Source organism: Lampetra fluviatilis, chromosome 4, assembly GCF_964198595.1.
Source record: "Lampetra fluviatilis chromosome 4, kcLamFluv1.1, whole genome shotgun sequence".
In the NCBI taxonomy this organism is placed as follows: Eukaryota; Metazoa; Chordata; class Hyperoartia; order Petromyzontiformes; family Petromyzontidae; genus Lampetra; species Lampetra fluviatilis.
In genome coordinates this window covers 20,883,243-20,908,443 of record NC_136278.1, presented here as the reverse complement: position 1 = coordinate 20,908,443, position 25,201 = coordinate 20,883,243, and the positions used below count along the sequence as shown (strand labels likewise).

The 25,201-nt window shown below is 45.7% G+C and overlaps 1 protein-coding gene across 5 annotated transcripts; it reads right to left on the bottom strand.

The window, feature by feature from the left end:
- Positions 1-25,161, bottom strand: LOC144931646 (MFS-type transporter SLC18B1-like). Of its 5 annotated transcripts, none has more exons than XM_078855760.1 (14): positions 25,079-25,161; positions 16,597-16,879; positions 15,786-15,881; positions 14,594-14,667; positions 13,107-13,254; positions 12,141-12,297; positions 11,853-11,989; positions 10,458-10,559; positions 9,482-9,573; positions 9,080-9,175; positions 8,809-8,883; positions 7,466-7,559; positions 2,565-2,614; positions 1-2,023 (listed from the first exon to the last, which is right to left on the bottom strand). In XM_078855760.1, the coding sequence occupies exons 2-14, from the start codon at positions 16,873-16,875 to the stop codon at positions 1,960-1,962; spliced, it is 1,464 nt and encodes a 487-aa protein (XP_078711886.1). In that variant the 5' UTR covers positions 16,876-16,879; positions 25,079-25,161; the 3' UTR covers positions 1-1,959. The 5 variants fall into 5 exon arrangements, with proteins under 5 accessions (XP_078711886.1, XP_078711883.1, XP_078711887.1 ...); XM_078855757.1 differs by lacking the exon at positions 25,079-25,161 and adding an exon at positions 24,489-24,508; XM_078855761.1 differs by lacking the exon at positions 25,079-25,161 and adding an exon at positions 24,457-24,469.
- Positions 25,162-25,201: the final 40 nt, after the last annotated feature.

The window sequence follows — 25,201 nt, the reverse complement described above, 5'->3', positions numbered from 1 at the left end:
TTTTAAAGTGTTTGAACGATATCACTTTGAAAGGAACTTTATTTACATTTAAACTTACTTTCGATTCCATAAATACACGCAATATATTCCCCACTAACAGAAACACGGCCGTATACTGTGTGAAATAAATGGGGCTTTAACTGTTGATTTTTTGTTAAGGCTACCAAATATCTGAGAGGCTCAACTGGAAGTGCCTCCACCAGGCCCACGACTTGCATAGCCACACTCAATCAAACACTATCCACATATATAATGATACGCCAATATATGAGATAGTCCTGACAGTATGGTGACCAATTTGCAACGATAGTACGAATGATTTCCTCCGCTCTGCATAATTGTTGGAGTCATCTGCCACTGCTGGATTTAACGACAATGTCTCCACTATTACCATCTTCAAATAATTTGACCTGCTTCCTGACGTTTTCACACGTTAAATTCACAAGCCTTTTGTTAGACGGTCATATGTTGTTAGTTGATGAACAAATATTGTTAATTACCATCAGGATGTTCCTCGTACATTAAAGACTTGTTTTAGCATTCGAGCCAGTTAAGGTTTCCAGCCTGTGCCTCAGACAAGGTACCATTAGCTTAAGCATGCTGTACTTTTAAAACAGTGCAACCGACAAACTTGTAGTCCAATACATAGTAAATATATTACAACACATGTGAACAGAATAATGGATATGCTACAGCCAGCTTAAATTTGTTTCAGTATTTTTCACATTTCTGAGAAATCTAAGGCACAAATATTCTTCGATACATAAGAGGTGGTAAAACCGTTCCGATTAAGGCAAATAAAAAAGTTAAGTCTTAAAATCAGTGGTCTCAGTGGCATTTCCTCTCAAAAAGTTCAAACAATTTTCCTTTATTCACAAAAACATCAACCTTCATCTCATGATTTCATGAGATTCCGAACTTGGGATGTTTGTTTCCAATTCCTTATCGAGTTAAAAAATTCCACTATATCTCAATATATTTTCACTTGATTCTGATGTGATTTGTGCACGATTAAAAATAAATATACTGTCTGGGACTGCACTGGTGTACAGGCACAAACAAAAAGAGATGACCATCATCAACACTGTACAGTAGTTTAAATGTAATCTGGAGGTTAACATTTTTGGCAGCCGCTTACTGTTTATGATAAACATCATGCAATAATAATGGTGATGAGATTATTTTGTCATGCACATTTGTACAATTTTGCACACGGACAACAATTCTGCAATTCTCCATCAACATGTCTGACAGTGCAGGAACACTTGAATCTCAATACTAATTTTCATTTGGTATTTTCCCAACAATTCTCCCAAAATGTGCAACCTGCATTTTTTCAAGATTAGAAGAATCCACTCGGATCTCTCGGTCCCTTAAAATGACCTCTGGTTAACAGAGTAGGGGACAGAGTAATGCTCATCGCATGACAGTAAAACCAATAATCAGCTCAGTGCTGGCATTCAACGTTAAGTGCAGAATTTAATTTACCGTGCTGTTTTTTGTGTGCAATTCGTGGTGACTGGGCGAAGACTACCAGTTTATTGCACTTTGATTTAATGGTGGCAGCTGCCTAGAATCGAAAATAGGTTCACAACGGTTCCAGCCCAGCACTATCACCTGTGAGCCACCTTTCCACTTCTACACGTTTATAATGTGTTCTTGCTTGCATCAGTGGTGGATCCAAAGGGGTGGCACCTTGAAAACCCAAAAATTTGATGAGTATTTTATTGATATTTACCAGTAAAAGTAAATAGATTTCATTATTACTATTCTCAATTTAGGGCCCCATTTAAAAATCTTGAAATTTCAGAACCACCCTCTCCCTTGCCAAGTTTCTCAATCCACCTCTTTTGCTTGCAATGAGTGCCGTGTGCTAATGCTGGCGCAATTGACCGCGATTGCACTGCCCCCCTTCGCACGTTGAATGCCGATGCTTGGCTAGTCCAACTCCACCCAGCGCTAGGACAGCAGGGGTCTGGTGGCCTCCTCCACATCGCCGAGCAGCTCTTCTGTCTGGCGGTGCCTGCAGAGAACGTGGTAACAGAAGCGGACACGGGATGTGTGAAATGCACTCGCAACAATGCGAGCGTGGTGCAACTTGGTTATTCACAGGGCTTAATTGTTCACTGAATATTTTTTGCAGGTTTGCTGGTAGACTGGAGTAGGTAGAGAACTAGTAGCCACAGCTATAGCTGAGAGGTGTACTGGATATGGTGTACCCAGTGGGGACATATTTTAAGGGTGTAGTGCCCATTCCCATTGACAGATGTCAGGCAGTGGTGAAAATTCCACATTTTTCACAATGGAGGCAGTCTCTATGTAATTTGGATACATGTGTAATGTCGCTCTCAGAGACACCGTCTTGTTCAGTTAAATGTACATTGTGCATAAAGTCCACCGACTCACTGATAACTGAACGAGTGACAATATACACCTGGGTAACTTCTGTGACTACGATACGCTCCCTGTGTAGTTGGCTGGCTACACAGGAGCGGACGTGGCTGGGAAATTAAATAAAAACCCTGTGATAGCAGGCCAGCGTGCTCAAACCACTGTGCAAATACCTGTTTTCACTGATGCACTCGTAGCTGTAAAATGCAAGCATGAGGAATGCCTGGAATAGAATAATTGAAAAGAGTGTTACAATCACAGACAGACCGCAGTGATGTACTACAAAGTGTAGCCAGTTGTGTGTTGTTCACGACAGCCCGAGTAATGTCTCAACAGTTTCCTTTACTGTTGCCAACTTGGTGGGGAAATCAACTCATCCAACCCAGTCCTCGCCCACCCATTGCATTTACATCTCAAAACTACACGCTGACTCGCGGGTAAGGCATTACGTGAAAGAACATATTGAATCGCACTGTGTAACAGTTTATTTTTTTATTTTTTGTTCCTGGGTAGTGTTATTTCCTAATTGCTTATGCCTCAAAGGGACATAAAATGGCTATTATTCCCCACGAACTTTGCTTTTGTGACCTGGACAGTGATATTTAGAAATTTACCTATTTTCCAGAACATTCCAGATTTATTCAATGCTGAGTAAACTTGGAGTAACTTCTAGAATAGTCTACAAGTTTCCAGTAATATGCAAGCATCCGGCAGACGCATTTTGCTATATCTGCGTACAATTTATCAAGACAAGAGTGAAAAAGTACTCTGTGGAAGCATCTGTTAAGATGTGTGAGGCCTACAAGGCATATTACGATATGCCTGTCGGGGACCAAGACAAACCCTGGGCACCTCATTTCACCTGCGAGCAATGCAACAAAACTCTGGAAGGTAAGATGAACAATTGTTGCTCGGAATTTTATGTTATCAAATTTGTAAAAAAAAAATGTATTTGTAAAAGCTTTTAATTTTTAAATGTTTTACAATGTTCAATGTTATTGAAAAAATATATCATACATGAAAAATGTTGCGAGAATCTCTTAAACATTAGTCATGGGTGAAATAAATGTATTTTTGTAGGATGGTCCAAGAATTTGGTGGGAACCCACTGACCACTCAAGCAACTGCTACTTCTGCATGGTGGACTCTTCCAAACGTCGGACTGGCAAGAATGCACTTGCCATCACGTATCCGGACCTTCCTTCATCCATCGCCCTGGTGCCACACTGCCATGAACTCCCTGTACCCACTCCTCCGGAGAGAGAGCAGCCGTCTTTAGAAGAGAGCAGCAAGTCAGAGAGCGAGGAAGACGTTGTAGATCCAGATGACAATTTCAGAGGTGGAGCTGAGGAGAGAAACCCATACTACCCCAACCAAAAAGACCTCAACGACTTGATCAGAGATCTTGATCTCACCAAGTCCAATGCCGAGTTTTTGATGTCTAGGCTCAAGCAGTGGAACTTGTTGGATGAAAGTGTGCAAGTCGCAGATCAGAGGAAGCGTCACCAATCTTTTTGCAGCTTCTTCACCTGTCAAGATGGGCTCTGCTTCTGCCACAATGTGACCAGTCTGTTCGAGGCAATCGGAATCATCTGTAACCAGAATGACTGGCGCCTCTTGATTGACAGCTCTTCCAGGAGCCTCAAAATCGTGCTGCTCCATAATGGTAACAAGTACCCGTCTCTTCCCCTGGCTCACTCGGTGCACCTCAGAGAAGATTAAAATAGCATCGAGACCTTGCTGGGACGCCTTGAAGTATGATGAGTACGGCTGGGAGGTCATCGGAGACTTCAAAATGGTGGCATTCCTGACGGGTCTCCAAGGCGGTTTTACCAAGTTTCCCTGCTAACTTTGCCTTTTGGACAGCAGGGACACTAAGACGCACTACCACAGGTGGGACTGGCCACAGCGGACCAAGTTCTCTGTGGGGAGGAACAACGTCAAGTGAAAGCCACTGGTCGACCCCCGGAAGGTGCCGATGCCACAACTGCACATCAAATTGGGCCTTATGTAACAATTTGTCAGAGCCTTCATAAGGAGTCGGCAGCCTTCAAGTACCTTCAATACTTCTTCCCTAACCTGAGGCAAAGGTCAAAGGCGGTGTCTTCATCGGACCACAGATATAGAAGATCCTGGAGTGCAATGAATTCCCCAAGAAGCTCACTAGTAAGGAGAACGCGGCTTGGAACAGCTTTGTCACAATGGTTCGTGGCTTCCTGGGCAATCACAAGGTCGAAAACTATGTGGAGCTGTATTCTTAGGTTTTTTCGGTAAAGTCACGTAGGTAAAACATCAAAATTAATGAAAATAAAATAAAATAAAAACAAAAAAGCTTCAAATCTAGAATTATGTGGAGCTGGTTGAGACTCTGGTGAAGAACTACGGCACAATGGGCTGTAGGATGTCCCTCAAAGTCCATATCCTTGATGCTCATCTTGATTAATTCAAGGAAAACATGGGAGCGTACTCGGAGGAGCAAGGCGAGCGCTTCCACCAGGATATACTGGACTTTGAATACCGCTACCAAGGACAGTATAACGAGAACATGATGGGAGACTACATTTGGGGGCTGATTCGTGAAAGTGATTTACAGTATAATCGTAAATCTCGAAAACTACTCGCTTCTAAATCTTTTGTAGTCATTTTTGTATTACTTTAGTATTAATACATGTATATTTTTATTCACATGTTGTTTTTTTCTCACTTTATGTGAACGACAAGACACAAATTCGCACGTTTCCTCATTGAAAATAGGTACATTTCAAAATATCACTGTCCTGGTCACAAAAGCAAAGTTTGTGGGGAATAAGACATTTTCTATACTTTTTAGGCATAAGCAATTAAAAAATAACACTTACTACCCAGGAACAAAATTTGTGTTACACAGTGTCATTAATCAAAAGCCAAAAAGTAAAATGTGCATGTTACACAAATGCTCACTTGGAATATTCTACCTAAAAGAACAAAAAATATGAATACTGTAGTGTGCATTATATCAAAGGTGTCACAGTGGTTATCACAGTATGGTATCTATATAAGGATTCATTTTATATAGAGTCGTTCATGCAAGTTGTATCCCACAATCGCTGAAGAACCATAGACCAAGCTGGAAGGATGCCAGGCGGTAAGCCGGCACCAACAATTGCGCTGCAATTCTCTATATATTAAGATGCTTTAAGCTAATTAGTGTTTACACACGTGTAGTGAATTCAACTGAGTCGCAGACGTACTCTTTGGAGGCAACACATTTATTAACACCAACACACGGGGTAACTGCCCCTTAACACTGTAATAGCCTATGGTGGTGGACCACCAGGCTAACTGCACTAATTACACGGTAACTAGCTACAACGGACCAGACCACAGCTTGGGTCCAGGTCCACATGTTGGAGACTCTGTAGGACGTAGAATGTAGATTCTTCAGGATGAACAACAGCAGCCGGTCCCTCTCGGGGACCCGGCGGCTTATATCCTCTGTGGCGTGGCTGGCTCCGCCCTTAGCCACGCCCACCTTCCAGAATCCTCGAGCAGGATCTCGATCCTGACACGTGACCACCCCTAGCCCCCACCTGGGGGCCCTGTGTAGACTTAACCGGTCACGTGTCCTCTGGGGTGAACCAGAGTACCACGGCATATCGTAATCCCAATTCCCTGTGACCGACACTCTCCCTCCCTATCCTGTAGGGGTCGGCACTGCACGCAGTCAGCGCTCACCGAGCCCCTCCAGGGCCGGTACTGCACCCACATGTGAGTGGTGCCCGAGATGTCAATACATCGCACGCCGTGCCTCTCTAGGGCCGGCATGACACAGTGACATCCGCAATGTCACTACACATGTGGAAGGATACCGGAGGCCCAGGAGAAAATCCATGTTTGCGAGAGGGCAACCCTCTATACCAGTGGTCTTCACTAATTTTCACTTTCGCCAATAAGACATCATCAGTGTGAGGGCCGCCACATTTAAAAGCATTGGGGTTTGACAGCAGCACGATGATGATGGGGAGGTGTTTTCACTTTTGTGTATTGTCGTGGGCTGCACGTCAGGGGCCACACTAAAGACCACCAGGTGCCACCAGTGGCCCATGGACCTTTCAAAGGAGAAAACTGTTTTATATCATACAGAGCAGACAGTTGGTATCAATCCACACTTTGCTGTACCTCAACCTGCTGGCAAGCCATGGTATTGCACCTCGATGCCTACAGGAAGTCTCGCAACATTTTGTCATTTGATCCTTATGGCGGTACCAATAATACAAAATGGCCGAGGCAATTAAATATTTTATTTCTGGGACACCATTTCTTCCAGGGGTGTACTTCACTCCACGACTGGGGTACCAATCAATCCGAAATCAGTGGTGTTACTCCGCGAAGTCGAAACGCAACGAGGACGATTGCTCTGAAACCCTGAATGCTCGTATGCACCATAGTGCATCGTGTACAACGCATCGAGATGAGTCGATTGCTGCATCGCCAACAATCAACAGACTAAAGATGACTGCATCACGGACATTATGCGAGAGCCGGGGTACTATGGTACCCCGGGGTACCGCCATAAGGTTAATTTGTCCAGTGCTAGTTTCCTAGCCACGTGCAAAGCCACAACCACCCGGCTGCATAAACCCAGTGACCCGATTCCCAACTACAGATAACACCAGTGGCGAGGGATATCTTACCTGGCCCCATCCTTTATCCAACCTGTACTGACCAGCATGAAGTATGGTCAAACAACCCCCATGAACGACACGACATGGGGAGGCCTTCATCCAGCGGTGGATTGACAAAGGCTGTACATTTTTATTACTATTTTACAAAAAATAACTGAGTTTTTAACCTTGGACCGAATGACCAGCTGTTCCATCCACATTCGGGCCATCTATACAGCATTATGCATTTCTGAATCTCTTCTAAGTCAATAAAACATTTCTAATAATATTTGGGAAATCAATTAATTAAATGCACACTCATTTGATAAACTGTGAACTGACTGGCACCATTCATTCACAGAGGTGCGATGGTGGCTGCTCTCAGATGTTCCGTGCGAGTCTGGAGTGATGTGTCCCCACCGGTGGCTCACCGCAAGGATTAAGAGCAGCCCCTCCATGGTCGCGGCCCACTTGAAGTTCACGTAGTCATCGAGGAGTCCGCCCAGCGTGGGGCCTATGAAGTTCCTGAGGTCCACAAGGAAGGCAGCCATCACTGCACAACACGCATCTGAGATTTTAATTTCATGTCATTAGGTAAGCTACGCTTCAATGTGCCTAGGAGCATATCCACCACAGAGTTGGAGCAATGAAATCAGCTCTTTTGTCAGTGATAGGTTCATTGTTGTATCGCAGGACCACGAAAGATGGCGAAGGCTCGAAGTGTCTTTCATTCAACCGCAAACTGACTGACGACAACGATGATCATATGAATGGTGAACCACTTTCGCGCCGTATGTCGCCAACCGTGATAATTTGAGGTGTGGGGGAAGGACAACAAACTAAACACAAAAAGCAGCTGTAAAGAAATTATTTAATCTAGATGCACGATATGTTGCATTTCAGGGGTTGCAATTTGTCTGTACTCCCCATTTTGGAATATTTCTATTTTTATTACTGTCCTGTCTTCCTCGATGGTCTACTACCAGTCGTATTTGTACTGTATGTACTCTGCCATCTCGTGTCTTGTTTGTGCAATCCCTATAATTCTGACCATCAGCCTAATGGAAGAGTTTGAGTTAAATAAAATCAACTATTACGTGCACAATGTGAGGGTAGTATAATAAGTGTAACGATTTGTTTTAATAAATGAACACCTACCTACCTAGAAAATGTATCCCTGGGAACCCTCACCTAATCTCAAGACCCTTCTTCAAGGGGGTTCTGCATGGCAGAGTGGACTTTCTTTTGGAGATTTCTTTGCACTTTGTGGTGGCCCCTGAAGCAGACCCCTTGGCCCCTAATGATGCCAGTGGACCCTGTGGGCAGCACCCAAGCATGGATGGCAATGAATGGGCCCTGGTGCAAAGAATGGAACCGCGCCCTGTCAACTTTCCTGCCTTATTCGTAGCCTGGCACCTGGGCCCCCAGTGCAGACGCAAGGGGAATTCCACGACCTACGAGTCGATAGAGCCGAGATGAGAAGCCCTGAGCAATGCCACTACCTCCGAATACATACAGCCCAGTTGAGAAGCCCTGAGCAATGCCACTACCTACAAGTTGCTAGAGTCGAGATGAGAATCCCTGATCAATGCCACGACCTACGAGTCGATAGAGCCGAGATGAGAAGCCCTGAGCAATGCCACTACCTCCGAGTGTATACAGCCCAGTTGAGAAGCCCTGCTGGAGTGAACGTCTACCCTTCACGCTAGCACAGCCCTGTGTAACCTGCTAACTCGGGAAATATGCTTCTGATTCTGATGTTGGCCATACTCACCCGAAAGACATCAAGCCATTGCAGATACCGGACACCAACCCCAGCGTGCCCAGCCCCACTTCAAAGCCATTGTTACTGAAAGCAAAATAATCGGTGAGAGTAAAACAACGGTCGGTGTTATTGCCTATTTTTTTGTCAGTATAATAATTGTAAATATTGTATCGCCAGAATAGTGGTGCACAACCACATGGTTGGTGGACCACGTAGAGATTTGTGAAACTCAAACCCACTGGGCTGCACCGTGCCCGGATGGCAAACAAATGGGACTTACGTGGCCATGAGGAGGATCTCCGAAAATGTGGGGACGATGGCTGTGGCGATGGAAACACCCAGCACGGCCAGCACCACCACCACGAGCCACAGCTGACTGATGCCACCACAACATCACCATAATGGTAAATCACAACACAACATTAAAGCACCAAGGCAACAACACAACAGTATCATAGCAAGAATACTACAAGAGCACCATAGCAATAGTATAATGGTACCACCACTGTGAAACAAGTGAAGAGCACGACAACATCGTGATCGCAACAGCTCCATAGCTGTTGTGGTAGCTCAGGCAACAGCAGCCCACATATCCGATTTGAAAACCAGACAAAAATCCGTTTTAGTCTTTCCACTATCAGGTGCCATGTGCAGGTGGTGTAGTGACTGACGTCATCCTCACGTGTGGATGTGCAGGATGGGAACAGGGCCCAACAAGCAGAAGCAGATACCGGATACAAAAGCTCCAGCCAGCATCATGCATCTCATCCATCGCTGCAAAATAAACAACAAAGCCAAAAGGAAGGGTGGCACAAATAGGCTCACACAACCAAACGCTTGTGCGTTCCCATCCCGGTCAGGGATCAATTTAGCTAATCATCATTCGCCTGTGGTGGTTGATAAAATAAGTACAAATTTTGGGAAGTCAACGGTGGTTGTCCTACCGACTCCTGTCATAAAAAATGTTGAAATTTCATTATTGACCCAGAGCTGGCATCTAAGATGGGCAATGCCCAACACTTGTTTGCTCCCAGGGACACTTGTGATCACCCCATGATTAAAGGGATACTTTTTCCAATGATAAATGTGATCCAAAATAACTGCAATTCTGCATCAACATGATGTCTGGCAACGCAGGGGCACCTCACTTGAGTCTGAATAATGCTTTGAATTGTGCTTAACTTTTTTAGTGTACAGTGCCCCAAAAGAAGCAATATAAGCTTGGGGCGACAGTCAAACTCCGCATCACAGCAGATAAGCGCTTTAACCAGGATCTCAGCAGTGCTCGCACAAAGCACTCTCAAGGGCAGTTTTTAAGCCACCCAGTCATCTTAAATTGGGGCTTTACTATGCTAAAGATGGTCACTGCATTGTGTGCTTTCAGATGCGCTTCTGCAGCCGTCTGGAATGCTCTTGCTTCCGATACGATTAGCAGGGTCGGCTACATACGGTGCAAAAGAAGAAGTTCAACATCCACACCTTGCTGTGGGACGGTGTAAACCGCCTTTATTTTACCAAGTCATTTACGCAAGGCAGACTTTAGACCGCACGCGGCTGTTGCGATGGCGAATTATGGTCAGTGGCTGTGCACGCAAAATTGTCTCTGTAAAAGAACTGTCCGGAAGAGCCGAGTGGAGTGGCTCGTTGTGCCTCCTCACAGGTCTGCGGTCGCTGACGTAGCCCACGACAGGACAGCTCACAGAGTATGAGATGCACAGGCTCATGAAGACGAGTCCAATCTTCCCAGAGCTCAGATTGAACTGTGAAAGGCAACAACAATGGGAACTTCTGGAGATGTGATTAAATACCAAATCACAATTTTAGATTGGAGAAATCCGATGAGCTATGAAGTTCTTTTTCACAGATGTTGAGTATGATGTCACCGGATAGAAGCTCTCAGCCATATCAACATCAACTAATTCCCATTTAATCACATTTCACTACACATATTTCTCGTTTCTTATTAAACATACCCCATTTCATTCACTTACCATTGAATTACCGATAAATCACAGAGGCAGCACACATGTATTTTGAGTGCAAGTTTCCGCAACAAATGTTTCGGGACTGAGTGTTCATGTATTATTGTCACGTATAACTTTAAGTTGTAGAGCGGTATTTGCGTAATGGACCACACTCTGCTGAATATACTCGGTGAAGGTGAAACCTCTGCAGGGTTTGCTACTAGAAGAATCTGAATGCTTGGATGCTGAAGAAAAATTAGTTCACAGACGCATTATTTGTTTTCAAATTTGAAGATAAAAACAAGCCTATGACCAAATCACCAAACCACCAAGAATTTGCTTGACCTCCTCAAATCTCAGAAGCTAAACCGGATTGAGCCTGGCTCGTGGCTAGCCACCATGGTTGTCACAGGCTGCTCAGGGACTACGCGGCGGGCAGCAGAGGGCCAGGAGAACAACATCCACCATTGTACTTGATTGTCATAGGGGCCGTCCATAAATGAGGTCACGCGATTTTGGACGATTTTTGACCCCCCCCCCCCTTCGTCACAGACCCCCCCTCAAATATGACGGCACAAAGCTCTGCCCCGCCCCCCCCCCCCAAAAAAAAAGTAAAAAACATGCTTCAAATCGCTTTAAACTATTGTCATTGTAGTGCGTATTTAATGTGGCGCTGCACTCTGATGTTGTAGGAGAAAACATTTATTAAAAAGTCTATTTAATTAAGTAGAACGTGTTGTCTATATTTATTTAAAGTTTTTAGGTGACGTCACATTTCTCAACCCCCCCCCCCCCCCCATTGTCATACATCATCATAAATGTCTGACCCCCCCTCCCCCAGGTGCGAGACTTCATTTATGGACGGCCCCATACTTCCACATCCACGCTCCCCGCCATCAACCCGCGCTGACCAAGCATGGTGAAGTGCCGTCAAATAGCTCCCATAACCCCCGTGGCATGGGTCGGCCTTCATCCAGTGATGAAGTAACATTGTTTTTTAAATGGACATGGAGACGAGTAAAACAAACTCCTGACCTAGGTGGACTGCATTCCACCAAATGTTCAGGAGCTGAAGCGGCGTGTTCTCACCTGCTCAAAGAGGAACAGCGAGATGTTGGGATCGAAAAATCCCATCGATGAGTCCACGCAGCAGATGAGCAATGCCACGACAATCACAGAGGGCAGTGACAGGAGCCGTATGAACGAACCACTGCTCCCCACCAGCACTGTGAGAGAGGGAGAGACGCGCACTCATTACAAGGCGCCAGTCCCGCAATTGGAATGTACCGCAGTGCGGCGTTTTGGAGAAACATAGCAATACAATATTTCATTGAAAAGTGAGATCACGATCTGACGAGAGGAGATGCGACCAGGCACCTTGCGGAGGCAGAGCGGCGAGGATGACGGGGATGGTGAGCAACATGAAGACGCCGACAATTATGAGAGTCATCCTGTAGCCCCACGCCTCATACAGGAACCCGCCCAGAGGAGGACCCATCACCAAGCCCAGCCCTGCGAGGAGCTCCAGGAAGCCCTGCCGAAGGGGACACCGGTGGGGCTTCTACTCACACGGGGCTATGGCATTGACCACACACATGCATGTGATCCGCGTGCGTAACCCTCTCTGACCAAATCACCTGGGATGCGCCCGATCTCAGCATAATTGTGAACGTAGCTTCGTAAAAGATGAAAAAATGTCGACGCTTGCACAATAACGCCAAAAGAAACGTGTGTAATTTCATCTTCTTGGTTCTTTCGGTAAAGTCATGTAGAAGGGAAATAATAAAATAATTAAACATAATAAAATTAAATTCTCACGACGTTTCGGCAGCAACACAAGCAGCCGTCCTCAGGTGAAGAAACAGAGCTGTCGGAAAGACAGCTCTGTTTCTTCACCTGAGGACGGCTGCTTGGGTTGTGGCCGAAACGTCGTGATAATTTTATTTTATTGTAATATTTTTATTTCATTATTTCCCATCTACGTGACTTTACCAAAAGAACCAAGAATATGAATCCCTGTAGTCACAAAAGCTTTAAATCTAAACGTGTGTAATTTTTTAAATATTCATGGCCATCTTCAACATTCATGGCGATTACAACACTTGCATTTTGATTTCAAGCTTTCGTGACTGCAGGGATTCATATTCTTGGTTCTTTCGGTAAAGTCACGTAGAAGGGAGATAATAAAATAATATATTTTTATTGTTTTATATTATTTTATTATCTCCCTTCTACGTGACTTTACCGAAAAAACCAAGAATACAACACTTGCGTTTGTCCCTTGTGAGCCCTAAACGGACAAAGTTGAGTCTGAAACGGGAAGCGGGATTATTTAGTGCTCACGATGGTCGTGGAGATGTTGTGCGGGAACATCGACATCAAGATGGTGAAGGACGCAGTCATGGAGGCCGCACAGCCCACGGCGTCCACGCCGTGCAGCAGAAAGCACAGGGCGATGAAGATCCTGCCGCTCGGGGCCTCGTCTAGGAGTCTGCACGCAGACGCGGAGGATTCGTTATGAACTGCATTTTGTTTTTTTCGATTTAAAGCTTTCGTGACTGCAGGGATTCATCTTCTTGGTTCTTTCGGTAAAGTCACGTAGAAGGGAAATAATAAAATAATAAAAATAAAACATAATAAAATAATAAAAATAAAACGTAATAAAATAATCAAAATAAAACATAATAAAATAATTCTCATGACGTTTCGGCCACAACGCAAGCAGCAAGTAATGCAAGCAGCCGTCTTCAGGTGGAGAACAGGTCTGTCGAGAAGGCAGAGTCTGAAATTCAGACTCTGCCTTCTCGACAGACCTGTTCTTGCGTTGTGGCTGAAACGTCGTGAGAATTATTTTATTATGTTTTATTTTTATTATTTTATTATTTTCCTTCTACGTGACTTTACCGAAAGAACCAAGAAGATGAACTGCTTTTTATGTTTAGTTTGTGGTTCTTCCCCTGCACCTCCGATTAGCACAGTTGGCTATGTACGGTGCAAACGAAGTTCAACATACATACATACATGGCAACGGGACCAAAGGCCCCCTGTCCAATTTCCCCTCCTCTCCACAGCCAGGGATCTGGGTCTCCAAGGCCCGTGATGCCTGGTGCCTGGTACAAGTTGAAATCCCTGCACACTCGATAGCTACGTCAAGGGAGGGGACCCAGCTTCATAGGAAAATGTAAATGTTAAAAACAAAAGCTCTAACTTGTACTTTAAGGGAATCACATTGTAGGTGACTCCACGTGTCCATTTGAGGCTACATCTTGCTGACAAAACTCAATAGACAAATGGTATTGGCAAACATTAAGCTAAAGAAAAGAGGACTTGTAATAAATCCACTATAGACTTTGGCTGGGCAACAAACTCACCCATTCATAATATAGGTTTTTGGGTCAGATCGCGTTATTTATAAATGTGTCATAACCCTCCACCACCCGACACGGCCAAACAGTAAAAAATGTGTCACGTTTTTCAAAGGACAAAATAATTCACTTCTTTAGCCCACCGGTGTGCTGAAGATGACGTCACCCTGCTGCTGCTCTATTTAAGACCGGAAGCAACAGGAGAGGTTCACCATTCTTGCCCGATGAAGCTGATTGTAATTATCATCGAAACGTCGTACTACTCAAATTTTTTAATGCTGTTGATTCTCTCTTCAGCACACCGGTGGGCTAAAGAAGTGAAATATTTTGTCCTTTGAAAAACGTGACACATGTTTTACTGTTTGGCCGTGTCGGGTGGTGGAGGGTTACGACACATCCATCTGACCAAAAAACCTTTATTATGAATAATATTGGTCGCGAAAGCCTGCCACGTGTTAAACTCACCCAAACAGAATTGTGCAGGTTCCAGAGGCCAGCAGTCCTGAGAGAAACGTGAACTTGACTCCAATCTTAACCATCTGTCAACAGAGTATATGTATGTTAAATATATCGACATTCTCTGTCCACATAGCATCACCATTCAAGTTTTTTTATATCACCTGAACTGCAATTGTTAGTCTTGTTCCATTGAAAAGTGTGTAAATCATTAAATGCATGCTTAGAATTACAATGAGCAAAAGGGAAACATATTGATTCGGGAACATACACAGCTTAAAAACAAATTCAAACAGTTCAAAAGAGTAAGTCTGTTGGGGTTAGATATGTCGCTGGAAGAGATGAAGGCCGATGATCAAGCATGGCAGAGTGGATGGAGTGGTAGCCAAGGAATGGAACGCATTCAAGTGGACATCCACCCAGGAGATGGAGTGATCAATTCAGTCCATGTCCAGGTGTTGGGCAAATTATGACATCGGAGGCTTCGGAGAGATGATGGTGGCTTGCATAGGCCTATCATCCAGCTGTGGACTGACCACGGCTGATGATGAAAATGATTATTTGGGGGTTAAATTTCGATTTAAAGCTTTTGTGACTGCAGGGATTCATCTTCTTGGTTCTTTCGGTAAAGTCACGTAGAATGGAAATAATAAAATAATAAAAATAAAACATAATGTTCTTCACCTGAGGACGGCTGCTTGCGTTGTGGCCGAAACGTCGTGAGAATTATTTTATTATGTTTATTTTTATTATTTTATTATTTCCATTCTACGTGACTTTACCGAAAGAACCAAGAATATGAATCCCTGCAGTCACGAAAGCTTTAAATCAAAATGCAAGTGTTGTAATCGCCATGAATGTTGAAGATGGCCATGAATATAAAAAAAATTACACACGTTTAGATTTAAAGCTTTTGTGACTGCAGGGATTCATATTATTGGTTCCTTCGGTAAAGTCACGTAGATGGGAAATAATAAAATAATACAAATAAAACAATAAAATAAAATTATCACGATGTTTTGGCAACACAAGCAGCCGTCCTCAGGTGAAGAAACAGAGCTGTCTTTCCGACAGCTCTGTTTCTTCTTGGGGGTTGTGTAGAGTATTTTTTCTAGAACGTTTTCAAAATGGTTGCTGCAAACATTTACACCTCAATTTAATGACAGAATTCAAAACACTGCGGCAAATAGCGACTACTCACGTATTTTCCCAACAGAAGAGAAAAGAGGAGCTGAACGAGGGAAAACACTCCAAATATCAGTCCCACCACCGTTTCGCTGGCTCCTTTCTTAGCAGCCTAGGAAGACAGAGCCACGCATCAGCTTGATATTGTAGCCATGGTCATAATCCTTGTGATAAAATAACCTCATGCATCACCACCGATAACCCCCTTGTAGCATATAATTGTACGAAGATTAAATTCACTTGCATACTGTTACGTCATATGTGCAGTATATCGAGCAGGCAAATAGCAGGGCTGCAGTTCTGAATCACAATTTTAACGGATGAAAAAAAGTAAAAGCAAGATGGTTTGGTCGCTCAGAGGTCAGAGCACTTGGCTGGCACTCCCGAGATGTTGTGTTTGATTCTCAAGCGTAGTGTAGCAAGTAGGTCGTCTGAACCAGGTCACGATGGATTGCACAAAAATCGCCACCAAAATCAAGTTGCTTTTCGACTCAAATTGACTACATTACAATGCAGTCACATTAAATGTGATATTGCACTGGCAAAATTCAGGTTCTGAGAATAAAAAGGAGATCGTTTGTCTGTCATTCAACAATCTCATAGCAGAGTGTGTGGAAAAGTGTGACTTCTGTGTAAATGGTAAAAGGTTACTTGAAGGACATTTCATCTTCCGCAGATATTCTCCGACAGAGGAAGCATACTGCTCTAAGAAATGTATGGACTCGGATTTTTCGACATTTTGAAAAAAAAAGTTTTGTTTTTTTTAAATAATTTTTTTTACGTGAATTTAAATATTCATGCGAGGTGCCACCTTTTGCAGCACGTACCTCCTCAGGAAAGAATGGGACCAGGACCGAGTTGGTCATCATGGAGGTGAACTCCACGCTGGCGATGGAGATCAATGTAAAGTACTCAGCCCTTGTAAAGCTGCGTCTGGGGCCACCTGACCCCTCTTCTCCTTTGGAGCTGATGCCATCGGAGCGAGGCTGCCCGTTCGAATGACCTGGCGCATTTTCCACATTCCAAGTCGTATTTTTCCTAGGAATTGAGGCGCCGGCTCTGGTTGCATCACCGTGTAAATCAAGGTCGTCTTCACCATCAGCCATTCCCCTTTTGAAAAACAAGCAGCACGTAAAAATGTTAATGCACTCACTGCAATTATTTGCTCATATTGATGGTATGTGCAATGTCGCCATGGTGCAATGGTTATCAAACTGCCCATGCAATACAGAGGTCGCTGATTTGATCTCCTGGTGCGGCAATTTAATTTGGCACATTTTTTTTTAAAACCCATGTCTGTCGATCCAGCAGTATAAACTCTGGCTTTCGCCTGATGATGCTGGTTGTAATTACCGGCGAAACGTCGTACTCGAATTGTAAACGTTGTGGATTTACTCTCCAACACACCGGTGTGCTGTACTAGTAATGAATTGACGTTTTGTTCACTAATTTGCTGTGTCGGGTGGTGGCGGGTTTAACGACACATTTATATATATGCGATCTACCCCAATAAACATATATTATGGATATTGGCCACGAAAGCCTATGTGTTAAAACAGTATAAATGGGGTCCACCAGTTAGTCGATAAGCACATTGCATGTGGTGGGGTAAAGTGTGTGTACTCCCATCTCTTTGGAGACATCTGGTCACCATGGAAGGGTAGGAAAAGTAACTTCAAGAGGGAGTCTCTTGAGTTTCCTTTAGACGAAGCCCTTCCAACAGCAGTGGCGTGACCAAGCAATTGCGTGGCTCCACTTTTACTTTTTCTTCGCGCATGGAGGTGTGAGTAGTCAAAGGGGCCAATGTCCAGTGGCCAAGGGGGACCATTCATTTTATTACTATTTTTTTTTTGCCAGATAAGGCCTGCCGAGATATATAGCTTTTTTTGAGACGCGACCTTGCCACAAATGATAGGTCAACGAAGTGGCTTATCACGTGGAAATTTATAAACAGCCAACTGCTTTAAATGTACATTTCTAAATGTCGCGGGAAAAACCGGAGGACCCGGAGAAAAATCCACACCGCCATGGGGAAAACATGCAAACTCCAAACATACAGGCGTCAGGATCAGGATTTAACCCATGACCTCTGCATACCACCAGGCGAGGTAGATAACATCTCGCCACCGTGGCGCCCCATTGTGCGGGCAGAGCCAATGACTTCCTGGGCGGGATAGGACATTGAAAGCAAAATATTGAATTTTCGGGAAGTTTGAATGAAAACAAAGATGTTCACTAAAAGATCAGAGCGAAATCATTAATACCCCAGAATTTAAGTCAATTACAGTGATTACAGAAAGGAGCAATGCAATTGTAAAAGCAATGTTTGTTATGACTGAAACAATGACTAAAATCCAACAGTCACCATATATGTATGTTACGTTCCAGGTGATATAAATAATAAAAAGGATTAATTATTTACGAGAAAAATATAAAAGACTGTCAATGCAAGGGTCAACAGTCAACAATAGCAAACTTATTTCTACTTTGAGGCCACGTAAAGTGTCGAAGGCTCGCTGATGGGACGTTTTGGGACAGACCCAGTTGCCAAGGGTTGGCTGAGATGACCGGTAGTTGCACCAGCTGTACCCCCCACTGTGCCAACTTGCTGCATTTTAGCTGCCCGGCTATAATCTGTAGTATATCAATACATAGATACACCGATATTCTTGGGTCTTTCGGTAAAGTCACGTGGATAGGTTCAAAGAAAATAACCAAAAAAAACGACGACGTTTCGATCGCAACACAAGCGTTCGTCCTGCAGTCACGAAAGCTTTAAGTCACCTGTCAACCACTTTTGGAGAGGGACCAATGTTCTTTGTTTTCATCACAAAGTAAAACATATTTGGCATTTTTTTCGGTGTTAAAAACTACAACATTGAAAGCTGTGAAAACCTATTCTTATTCTGGAAAAAAAGATCCCACAATGCAACACACGTTTGCCTCGGCGATCTCGCGTCTTGCAGCAAGGTGGTTAATACACGACCGAGCTGAGAGCAACAACCGAACTGGCTGCGGCCACTCCACGTGTCTGCACCGCTGTGCAGCCATGATCATGACGACAGTAATATAAACACATTCCTGCGGAGGGAGCTGGTAGGAACGTTGGGTTGCTCGGTCAATGGCCAGGGTCAACGGCGGCGTGGTGTATTCCGCAAATATGCCCGACTGTGAGGGCGGGCACAAGCCGGCGTGAGTAGGTTAAACGTTGAGTTTTATAAGGGCACCACGGGGTGACCAGCCCCTCCCCACCCAGCCCCACAACTCCCACCCCCCACCCAGCCCCTCCCCACCCTCCCCTCCCAGCCCCACCCAGCCCCTCCCCTCCCCACCCAGCCCCTCCCAGCCCCACCCAGCCCCTCCCAGCCCCACCCAGCCCCTCCCCACCCAGCCCCTCCCTGCACGACGGACGGACACAACAATCCCCTGTGGGCTGGTGTAACCAGGAGGTTCCTACCAGTATCAGAGACTACAGCATACACGCACAAGAAGGTGTATAGCTTAGTGTGTAACAGAAAAGGGACACACGAATCAAATGTTGATACATACATACCCTTCGGTGTCCGTATCGCCCCCAACCGCCTGCCCTCTTTAGGAGCGAGGCGATGTGTTGATTCACAGCGAAGCAACGTATACAAACTATACAAACTACGTGAAAATGCAACATTACACTCAATGTCCCGGCTCGCTGTTGCCACTGCGCGCAGTGTTTGTTTCAATCCTCGTGACCACTGGATCACGTTTTTTTGTTGTCAGCGAGTGGAGGAAATGGGATTTACAGCAAGTGGCCCGTAACACGGATACATGATGCAACACGATGTAAATCAATAACTGTTGTGTCACGCTGCTGCACAACTTCTCACTGGAGCTGGGTGTACGTTTGAATGTTTTTGTTGTTACGGTGCGAAATTTGATCTCCTTCCGTCAATCCACTGCTCGACGAATGCCTCGTTCCACGCCGTGCCGGTCATTGTAATTTGAAGCATGACCATACTTCGCCACGCCGGTCAATGTGGACTGGGTGCAATAGGAGGGGGCCCCACGAGCACCAGGCTTGGTTCAGATGCCACTCGCCATGGTACGGTACACGTTGAACTTCTTTCGCACCGCACGTAGCCAAACCGTGTTCATCGGAGGTGCGGGGGACGACGACAAAAAATCGTGCCACTTATGTTAGCCGCAGCCACGAGTCGGAACTCTGTTTGATAAGACGAAAACATATTTGATGCAATGGATAACACCACTGCGTCCCTGCAATGTATAAATATCACATAAAGGCTTGCGTACTGTAATGTACACTGTTCAAATATAAACAGATTATTATTATACAGTTTTTTTACAAGGAGTCATGTTTGCATTGACCACAATACCTGCGATCTGAATGCAAACAAAATCACAACTATGATAATGTATGCACTGTCCTTGAAATTGATTGGTCCACACCCGAGACAGCTTTTCTTACAGCCTAATGAGACTAGGTAAAAAAGGTGTCCGTTTTGTTGCCAGATAAAAGGGTAAAAAACGAATTATCATACTAATAGGGGTTTTCCCCTTTTTTCTGGCAACAAAACTGACACCTTTTGCAAGGAATCATGCTTACATTAACCACAATACTTGCAGTCAAATGCAAACAAAAAACAATACTCTGATAATTGCTACTGGCAAAGGAGGTTCGACTGGAGTATTACTATACAGCGTTATCGTACGAGTAGCACTCTCGATATGTGCGACTCACAAAATCCTGGTCCAAGAAGGGTGGCCTTCAACAACACACGGAGTCCTCATCATCGTCCCTCTCGTGGGCGGATAACATCGGTACAACCGTGAGGGAAGTGCTCCTCGACGCGTTGCAAGCAGATGCAGCCACGCAAGCGCTCAGAAAAGCAAGCGAAGGATGTACAAGGCTTCACAGATGCGCACTGATCGGGACAAACAGGGTGGCGCAGTGCGAACACTCGTGCCTCATGGTGAGGTCATGGGTTTGATGTCCGACTCGGGCGCCTCTCTGTGGAGTCTGCACGTTCTACCCCCCCACCCCTGGATCTGCATGGGTTTTCTTTCGGTTATCCGGTTTCCTCACAGAGCTAAAAAGACAAAGATCCCCGTATAGCCTTAACAGACTGTAGGGGAAAGTGCTGTTAGCGAACACCTTTGAAGGCCGAAATGGCACACGAGGGGGTGGGTGGCCAGCACCATGCCCGACAGCCTTTGTCTCCCCAGTAGCGATGTTTACACACCGCACCAGGTACTCATTTGAGGCTGAGTCGACCTAGGGGAGGACCGGGACCGGTTGAGATAATCGTCACTGGTGGTGGCCATGAGCGGGAATCGAACCCGGGTCGCCGGGTTGAAAGCGCAGCGCGCTAACCGCTGCACCACCGCTCCCCACACAGCTGACAGACACACACACACGCACAGCACGACTGGTGTTGGCCTAAATCTCCCAATGCTGAAAAATTACCTGCAAATTACTCAAGTGGGAATTACATACGGCGGCAGCAGCAGCGGCAGCAGCAGCAACATCGATGCCCTGACTCCGGGCACTTGGCAGGACCCGCCTGCAAAATAATATCGACTCAGCGGGGCTTCCTTGGTTAAACACATGCGAAATAATAATAACGCTGAGATTGTGAAGAAAACACATTTTTTTGTCAGGCCAGGTCACTTCGCTTTCACCAAGGATACACATGGCAACATATTCGTTTTCCCAAAAAAAAAAATTGGATTTGACAAGCGTTACGTAATGTGTTGAACTTCTTTCGCACCGTACGTAGACACACACACTGCCAATCGGAGGTGCGAAAGCAAAAGGCGTTGAAAAAAACCTCAGGACTGTATAAGTAAATGGAGAAAATTAACCATTTCACACATTTGCCGAGTCATTAAAACCAACTGGTTTTAATGATTTGAAGCATTCGTGACTGCAGGAATCCATACTCTTTGGTTCTTTCGGTAAAGTCACACCTGTTGCGATCGAAACGTCGTGATCTATTAACAGGTCCCTGCGGGGTGGGCTGGTAGGAACGAATAACCAAAGAATATAAACATAATGTATTATTACACTTGTTTAGCCAGGAAAGCCTCACTGAGTGTAAAGGTTTTTGTAGGGTCCTGCCAAGTGTTTGCAGTAGGGGGCGATGTTGCTATACCTAATCGGACGATACGAAGGGAGCGTTTGAGGCCTAGTTCTAGGCTTTAGGCCTAGCTGTAGGCTTTAGGCCGCTGTGAGTTAATTTTTAATCTAAATGTTTTAATTATTAATGTATAATTATTAATGTAAAAGCTTTAAATGTAAATGTTTCTATTTAAAAACATCAGGGAATGTAACATTGTTAAACATTAACTCCCTTTCACACACGCGGGGGTACGATACGAAGGGAGAGTTTGAGGCCTAGTTCTAGGCTTTAGGCCTAGCTGTAGGCTTTAGCCCGCTGTGAGTTAATTTGTAATTTAAATGTTTTAATTAAAAGCTATCTCAGGGAATTATAAGGGAATGTTACACTTGTTTAGCCAGGAAAGCGTCACTGAGTCTAAAGGTTTTTTAATTAAAAGCTATCTCAGGGAATTATAAGGGAATGTTACACTTGCTTAGCCAGGAAAGCATCACTTAGTCTAAAGGTTTTTGTAGGGTCCTGCCAAGTGTGGCAGTAGGGGGCGATGTTGCTACACCTAATCGGACATCGGACGGACGGACGATATAATCTATTGCTGGTTCACTTCGTTCCTACCAGTAATAATTTTCTATCGCCGTGACTTCACCGAAAGAACCAAAGAGTATGGGTTTTAATGAATGAATGAAGGGCGGAACACGTTTCAACTTCAACAGGCTGCTCAAGATAAATGCAACATCGGATTGGGTAGCGGCAGCACGAGGTTTCTGAATAATTTTCGTGAAATATATGCATAACATTGTTTTCTATTTTGTCTCCTCTCTTGCTACAAACCCTGCATGGCCCCTTCATCTCCGTTGTTTAAGGGCTCCTTCGCTCCTCACGACCATACCGCCGACACTGGACGTGTTTTATGACGATCCTCATCGGTCTATCGGATCGCATGAAGCCATACAATTGATTTAACTTATTAAAACATTTTTTCTTTGACCAAGTAAGGCCCACTGAGCTAGACGATGTAGTTCTTTTTCTAAAGCAACCTAGCCACAAATAAAAGCTCAACGAAGTGGTTTATCGCGTTGAAACGTATAGCAGACAAAATACTCTGACCACGGGATGTTGATTTTAAATGTGGAGGGAAAACCCCGGAGGAAGCGGAGAAAAATCCACGCGACCACGAGGAGAGAGAGAGACACACAAGTTCCATATACACAGCAGGCGTCAGGGTCGGGGTCGAACCCACGACCTCCTGCATGCCAAGCGAGGTCGTTAACATCTCATCAGGGTTGGGATCGAACCCACGACCTCCTTCATAACAGGCGAGGTAGTTAAAATCTCATCAGGGTCGGGATCGAACCCACGACCTCCTGCATACCAGGCGTGGTAGTTAACATCTCATCAGGGTTGGGATCGAACCCACGACCTCCTGCACACCAGGCGAGGTCGTTAACATCTCATCAGGTCAGGATCGAACCCACGACCTCCTGCCCAACAGGCGAGGTAGTTAACATCTCATCAAGGTCGGGATGGAACCCACGACCGCCTGCATACCAGGCGAGGTAGTTAACATCTCATCAGGGTTGGGATCGTACCCACGACCTCCTGCACACCAGGCGAGGTAGTTAACATCTCATCAAGGTTGGGATCGAACCCACGACCTCCTGCATACCATGCGAGGTAGTTAACATCTCATCAGGGTCGGGGTCGAACCCACGACCTCCTGCACACTAGGCGAGGTAGTTAACATCTCATCAGGGTCGGGATCGAACCCACGACCTCCTGCACACCAGGCGAGGTAGTTAACATCTAATCAGGGTCGGGATCGAACCCACGACCTCCTGCACGTGCACCAGGCGAGGTAGTTAACATCTCATCAGGGTCGGGATCGAACCCACGACATCCTGCGTACCAGGCGAGGTAGTTAACATCTCATCAGGGTCGGGATCGAACCCACGACCTCCTGCACACCAGGCGAGGTAGTCAACATCTCATCAGGGTCGGGATCGAACCCACGACCTCCTGCACACCAGGCGAGGTAGTTAACATCTCATCAGGGTCGGGATCGAACCCACGACCTCCTGCGTACCAGGCGAGGTAGTTAACATCTCATCAGGGTCGGGATCGAACCCACGACCTCCTGCACACCAGGCGAGGTAGTTAACATCTCATCAGGGTCGGGATCGAACCTACGACATCCTGCGTACCAGGCGAGGTAGTTAACATCTCATCAGGGTCGGGATCGAACCCACGACCTCCTGCACACCAGGCGAGGTAGTTAACATCCGAGCCACCGCAGTGCCCGAGAGGACGTCCAACCGCGGAGACGGAGCGATGGAACGAGCTCGTGCCGGACGGGTCCTAACGCAGCACGTGGCCGTGAGAGAGATGATGATGATGATGGATGGAGGCCTTCGGTTCACCCAGCAGTGGACAGATCATGGCTGTCGATGACCATGACGACCATGACGGGGGAAGAGTGACCCGTCTGTGGATACTGAGAGCCGTCAAGGGACGCGACCCCACAATGGGAAACACGAAGCGCGTCTACCAATGCTCGCATGCGCCGCCGCTACATACCCCGGGCATTTAAACTGCAGTGCTGCACTTACATAGTGACGTCACCGGCAAACCAATAGCGACGATGACGTCATCACATCGGACGCGGCTCGCGCGACGCGTAGTGACGTCATCGCATCGCGGTAGGTCAAGAGCAAACGTGCGATGACGTCATTGCTATTAAGCGAACGGACGGTTTCGTAGAGGGGGTGCGTTGCGTTATGTCGTCACTCCCCACGTCTTCACGTCTATAATAAAACGCCCGTAGGCGATGACGTTACTCCGTCACTCCGTGACGTCATCGCCTACGGGCGTTTTATTATAGACGTGATTCAAGAGCCGAACGGCTCACAGGGCTAAACCAATTAAATGAAACTGAAACTCTATCGGGAAAACGCTCGTGCGCGATGACGTCACTGCTCACGTCCCTTTAACATTGTCAGAACACGCTCGTGCGCGATGATGTAACTGCGTACGTCACTTGAAACTTGTCGGAACACGCTCGTGCGCAATGACGTCACTGCTCGCGTCTCTTTAACGTTGTCGGAACACGCTCGTGCGCGATGACGTCATTACATATGTCACTTTAACGTTGTCGGAACACGCTCGTGCGCGATGACGTCACTGCTCACGTCCCTTTCACCTTGTCGGAACACGCTCGTGCGCGATGACGTCAAGTCAATCATCTGGTTGAGACGCAGCCGTCGCGGTCGTCTTCATCGCCCGTGACGCGCCGGCTGCTGCTGCTGTTGTTGCTGCTGCTGCT

Excerpts from the sequence above, each read along its gene's own strand:
- LOC144931646 (XM_078855757.1), bottom strand. Across the intron at positions 13,255-14,593 it reads ACCTGCACAATTCTGTTTGG|ACTCCTAGACGAGGCCCCGA; the intron begins GTGAGTTTAACA and ends GTCTGCGTGCAG. Across the intron at positions 10,560-11,852 it reads CGCTGTTCCTCTTTGAGCAG|TTCAATCTGAGCTCTGGGAA; the intron begins GTGAGAACACGC and ends TGCCTTTCACAG.